Source organism: Camellia sinensis, chromosome 10, assembly GCF_055761805.1.
Source record: "Camellia sinensis isolate YWXY chromosome 10, ASM5576180v1, whole genome shotgun sequence".
Lineage (NCBI taxonomy): Eukaryota > Viridiplantae > Streptophyta > Magnoliopsida > Ericales > Theaceae > Camellia > Camellia sinensis.
The window spans coordinates 150,851,733-150,857,956 of NC_138970.1; the positions used below are offsets into that span (position 1 = coordinate 150,851,733).

The 6,224-nt window shown below is 40.0% G+C and overlaps 1 protein-coding gene across 1 annotated transcript; it reads right to left on the reverse strand.

Moving 5' to 3' along the window:
* Nucleotides 1-5,270: 5,270 nt before the first annotated feature.
* LOC114315600 (VQ motif-containing protein 8, chloroplastic) lies at nucleotides 5,271-5,786 on the reverse strand. The gene has a single exon (XM_028262205.2). It carries the CDS (start codon nucleotides 5,784-5,786, stop codon nucleotides 5,271-5,273), a length of 516 nt encoding a protein of 171 aa, XP_028118006.2.
* Nucleotides 5,787-6,224: the final 438 nt, after the last annotated feature.

Below are 6,224 nucleotides of genomic sequence, written 5' to 3' on the forward strand. Positions count from 1 at the left end.
GGCTTTGAATTGCCCCTTTAACATAGGCTTGACCATGTCATTTATTGGTTCTTCCTATTCTGGGAGCCAATTTTGCACCCTTGCATTGGTCTATTATTCATTTCAAATGTTGGATTATAATGTGATTTCTCTTTCAGGGCCTCTCTTTGAACAACAGGCCTAGAGGGACCACATTGCCCTCCATAATTGATGTTAATTTTAATTTCTTTATATGTCTTATTAGGGATCATTTGAAACTTTCTTGCTCCTCATCTTGGAGAGTTGGAGCCCTATAAAAAGAGGCACCACCCTGATGAATTTTATTTTCCTTAGGAGTTTGGAATTGCACTTTAGTCACCTGTGCTTCCACTTTCGCTAGTGGTGAAAGACTAGGAGTAAGGTTGAATCCCCCAAGCATCTTGAGCTTGGCCCTCATACTTTCTGTGACGTGCTATGGTCTCATTTCGAAGGTGTGACCAAGTTGGGCAATCATTTCCTTTATCTATTCAACAGTCAGGCCGTGGTATTGGCCTCTATTGGTTGTGCCATGACTATCACCTGGCTGCCACTAATTGGCTGTCCACGAGGACCTTCATGTCTTCTCTGAACTCGACAAAGCCAATAGGGACACCTGTATCTTCAGTAGGCCTCTTACTTGAATCCCAAAGAAGGCATAAAACTTTCTTTCTGGCATCAGTAGACTCAGTTTTTTCAGCTTTCTTCTTCACCATTACTTCAAGTTAGAATGGTTCCACTAGGCGTGCTAATTTATGTTAGCAAAAATTTAGTTCAAGCCCAATGGATAGTGATAACTTTAACAGATTTTAAATAAACACAAAAAGATCAGGCTTTGTGGTTGAGTCATATGCCTTAAACATATTAAGGACTTCCCTGAAAGTAATTAAGTAAAGAAGAAATGGAACAAAACATAATATGTATTAATTCGAATAAATTGTTACTTGCCATTACTAACAAGAACTTAAACAAGAACAAAGAATTGAATAAATATAGTAATCGATAGAAATAAGAGAAGTGGGAGGTTGGAAAAACTACCAGGTAATCTACTCCTAAAAATGGCTAGCATAAACTACTCCTAAATAATTTTTCACGAATTGTGAGCGGTTGATGAGATGACTTTATGTTGCACCCAGCTTTGTCTTTTAAAACTAACTTCTAGTCTGGCTCTTGGTTCTGATCTCCCTTCATTCTCTGATTTTCTTCATGTCTATCCTCACATTCTAGGAATTGCTTCTTTGAATTTTTTGATTTCTTCCTTGATTTTCTGTCAGTATCTTTATTATCCTTCTATTTTCAACACATTCTTATTTCATGTCAGCCATATTCACCAATTCTATCACGTCATCCTTATGCGTTGTCAGCATTCTGCCGACAGAAGATTCCTAAATTTTAGCACCAATACTAGTTAAATTAAAAGAATTGGGTTAATTAAGTTGGTAACTATTGTCTATTTTTATTTGAGAGGTTCTCCATTATGAGACGCTTTGTTGTGTGGTTAATTTTCTCCATTATGAGGCTTTGTCTTAAGTTGGCTAGTTATTAGGCTCTTTGGTTCTTTTCTGTTTTTCAGAAATTTTATGTTGACTCTGTGTCCAACGAATAGTACGCGGATAAATAAATAAATGTGCTTAAAAAAAAATAATAGACAAATTGTAAAATATCAATAGATAGGGATACAGACACATGGTGTTTCAGACCTACTAAATATTTTTGTCATTTTTATGTGTAAATTATTAATTCAGCTTCTGTAGTTATTGGACTATAATTATCCATATGTAATTATCTTCATATTTGTTAATAGACTATTAAATTAAACAAGGCTTAATCTCTCATAGAAATACTCAATGCAAGAGTTAATGTATAACAGATATTCACACACACACACACACACACATATATATATATATATATATATATATAATGTGATTATTGGATACTCTAGGAATATAGACACGTGGTGCTTTATGATATTATGATTAGTGGAGAATGTAGAGTATCATGATTTTGTGTTGGGTAATTGAGAAATATAAAAGGATATGGTGAATGATAATTGGTAAAAGAGTATGGACGCGTGATATACCGAGAGTACCGAATAATTATCTATCTATATATACACATCAACAACAAGTTTTATTTTCATGGAACTAGGGGTGTAAATTTGGCACATGTTGGGCCTCGCGGGCTTCTGCCAAAATTCGGACCGGGTCAGGCTGGTCCACAGGTCAGAAAATTAGGCCCAAGCACAGGCCTAGAGGCTATTCAGACCTTGGGTTGGCCGGTGGGCGTGGGCGTGGGCGTGGGCTCGGGCTGGGGTCAAGCTTGCGTGGGCCTGAACATTTTTTTTTTGTTTTTTGTTTTATTTTTTCTATCAAAATTAAGGCATTGGGCCTCGGGTGGGCCAAGCCTCAGGTTGGGCATTAAGTGAGCCGATGGGGCAAGCTTCAAAATGATGGCCTAGGCCCGAGGCCCCAGACTGGATTCGGGCCCAGGCCTGGGTCCAAACTGGCCTAAATGAGTCGAGCCCACTCCAGAACATGGGCAAACTTGAAACTGCCCACAGACCACGGGTTATTTTTACCCTCCTACATGGAACCATGGAACTTACTACTCTGGGCAGAGTCTTAAATCAGAAGACAAATTGTGAGTTTTTATATACAAACGGTCAAATTGATATCAACCCAACTTCCCAACCATAGGCTATATACTTCCATGGATAGCTAAAACAACGATGTCGGGGTTATTGAGAGATACGTATTGCGATTTAATTGACTTGGTCACAAAACTGATAATTTTTTAAAATTATTAGCGGTAAACTTTATAGCAACCAAACAACATGTATGTATCGGCTGTAAGCCATACCTAGGCTGATACGCAATTGATTTCATTTCCATGATCAACACTGCTACAGACCCCCACTGGGGGTCGACCCCCAGTGACGTGGCGCAACGCCATTTGCCAATTTTTTTTTTTCTTTCTCTCCTACCAATCACCCACAGCCATGTGGGCTGGGGGTCACTGGGGGTCGCCCCGTACTGGGGGTCCCCCGCATTTTCCTTTCTATGATTATATTGACATGGGGAAGCCCAAAACCCAATGCAATATTTAAAGCAAAAAGAATTACGTGTAAATTTTAATAGGTGAATTTATTATTTAATAGGTGTTATGATAATTAATGATATTTTTTTAAGTTTTAACGATAGTTTAAAAGAATTATCACAAAAAATTATTAATTTTTAACTTTCAGCTATTGTTTGAAAAATTCATTATAGAACAATGTCACTAATTTTAAGTTTTAGCGATAATTTATAAAAATAGTAACAAAAAAAAAGTCAATAATTATTAATTTTTAACGATATATGTAAATAATTGTCATAAAAAATTATTTTTGATTACAATTTTAGTAGCAATTATTTTTAATAGAATTTGATGAAAATTAAGTTAAATTATTAAAATCTATTGATATTTTATTACTCCCATTCCTAATCTTTACACAACCTTAACTTGTTTTACTCTTCTATTGACAAAAAAAAATAAAATAATAATAAATAAATAAATAAATAAATTTGCGGAAGAAAGAATATTATGTCATCAACACAAACAAAGTACAAAATTTTAGTTTATTGAATAAGATCATAAGACACTTAGGGTGTGTTTGGTAACGTTTACGTTTTCAATTTATATTTACAAAAATTTTATAAACTGGTTTTTGTTTATTTTTAGAAAAACATAAACTACAAACGCGTTTGGTAATTGACAAAATGTTTAAAAAAATTTAAAAATATAAAAAAGAGTGAGAAATAGCAAGTGGTGGCAAGTGGCGGCGGAAGACGGTGGTAGAAAGTGGTGACAGTGGGTGGTGGGTAGCTGGTGGTGGTGGGTGGGTGGGTGACGGTAGCGGGTGGTGGGTGGTAGCAAGTGGGTGGTGGTGGTGGCAGTGACGGGTAATGGGTGGTGGTGGCAGGTGGGTGGCGGGTGGTGGTGGCGGGTGGGTGGGTGACGATGGCGGGTGGTAGCGAGTGGGTGGTGGTGGTGGTGGCTGTGGTGGTGGCGGATGGCGGGTGGTAGTGGGTGGTGGCAGGTGGGTGGGTGGGTGGGTGACCGTGGCGGGTGATGGGTGGTAGCGAGTGGATGGTGGTGGTGGCGGCGATGGCGGCGACGGGTGGTGGTAGTAGGTGGGTGGCGGATGGCGGGTGGTGGCGGGTGGTGGTGGTGGTGGGTGGGTGGGTGGGTGACGGTGGCGGGTGGTAGGTAGTAGCGAGTGGGTGGTGATGGTAGATGGGTAGCGGGTGGTGGTGGTGGTGGTGGGTGAGTGGGTGACAGTGGTTGGTGGTAGGTGGTAGCGAGTACGTAGTAGTGGTGGTGGTGGTGGGTGGTGGGTGGTAGTGGCAGGTGGGTGGCGGGTGGGTGGTGGGTGATGGTTGTGGTGGTGGTGGGTGGTGGTGCCGGGTGAGTAGCAGGTGGCTGGTGGTAGTGGATGGCTGGTGGTGAATGGTGGTGGCAGATGGGTGGTGAGTGGTGGTGGCAAGTAAGTGGCGGGTGGTGGTGGCGGGCGGTGAATGGTGGTGGGTGGTGGCGGGTAGATGGCAGGTGGGTGGTGGTGGTGGTGGTGGCGGTGGCGAGGGGTGGGTGGTGGTGGCGAGTGGGTGGCAAGTGAGTGGTAGGTGGTGGTGGTGGTGGTGGTGGTGGCGGTGGTGGCGGAAGACAGTGGTGGAAAATGGTGGCGGATGGTGTCTAATGTTGAGTGATAAAAAAAAAAATTGAAAACTCAAAATGGAAACACATTTTTTGTGTTTTCATTTTTTGGCCAAATTTATAAACTGAGATCACTGATTTATAAATAAAAAATTTTACCAAACAAATTTTTATTTGAATTTTTAAAATTTTTATAAATATAAAGAGAAAACTAAAAACATAAGTGTTACCAAACGATACCTTATTAATCAAGCCAATAAAATGAAAACGCAAAAATAGGCTAGAACACAGGAAATATGTACACAGGATAAGCACAAGATCACTCAAAGGTATATATAAAACCAATACCATCCCAACTTGGATGTGTCAATCTTCTCTTTGATGGTCAAAGAATAAGTTAAATAACTTGTTTATTCACATTGGATGCTTGTCAATCTCTACATGATCAATCTTTTTCAAACATAAAGAAAAAAAATATAGAAGATAAAATGAAGAAACCAATGCAAGCCAATGAACAAGAAAAGAATTAGAACATATTAGAGAACTTGACTCTTCACCAATACCCAAATCACCTCATCTTTTCAATATTGAGGAAGTTCCTTCTTAGCATCAAACACATAAAGCGGCGGAGGAGATAAAAACAAATTGGCTGAATTCGGGGTGAAGAGCGGTATATCAGCCAAGAATTGACTAGGCAACATTACATTGAAATTTGGTGATAACAAAACTGAGCTATACTTGTGAGCACCACGATTCTCATCTTTTAGTTTTGAAGAGGACTCATCATCATCAACTTTGATACTCTTCATTTCATAACTATTAGTATTGTTTCTAGGTTGAGATTGTGAAGTTTCGTTGTTCTCAGACGATCGCGAGGAAGAGGAGAGACCAGTGAGTCTCTGCACCAGGGCCATGAAGTCGCGAGGCTTTGCGTGGATGATCTTCGGAGACTTGGTGTAAGTGATTATTGGGTGTTGTTGGTTTCGCTGTTTGTGGATGACATGGGAGTGTTTGTTGATGATCCTCAATGGAGTTGGACGTGGACCATTGATCACCATTTTTTCCTTTTCATCACCATGATACTTTGATGCCCTCATCTTTCAACTTTCAACAAACACAGAATTTGAGTGATTTGTATATATCTATAAAAAAGCTTTGTTACATATATGAAGAGAGAGAGAGAGAGAGAGAGAGAGAGAGAGGGAGAGAGAGGAGAGGGATTCAGAGGGGGAGAGAGAGAAAGGGCAGAGTGAAAGAAAAAGAAGGATTGACATGTAAATATAGAAGAAGAAAAAAAAAGAAAAGAAAAAGAGAAAGATGAAGTAATAACATAGGAAATGAACAGCAAACGATTTCTGACCGTTGACATGTAGGTGGCGGTGCATATGGGTAATGAAATGGTAGGGGAGAGAATGTAGCAGCTGTTAGACGGTGCCACATATTCGTCTTTACGTGCAATTTTGTCTACTTCTAGGACTAGGGTTGGCGAACCTGGTGGTGAGGTGAGGTGACCAACTACACCGGTGCTATAGCCA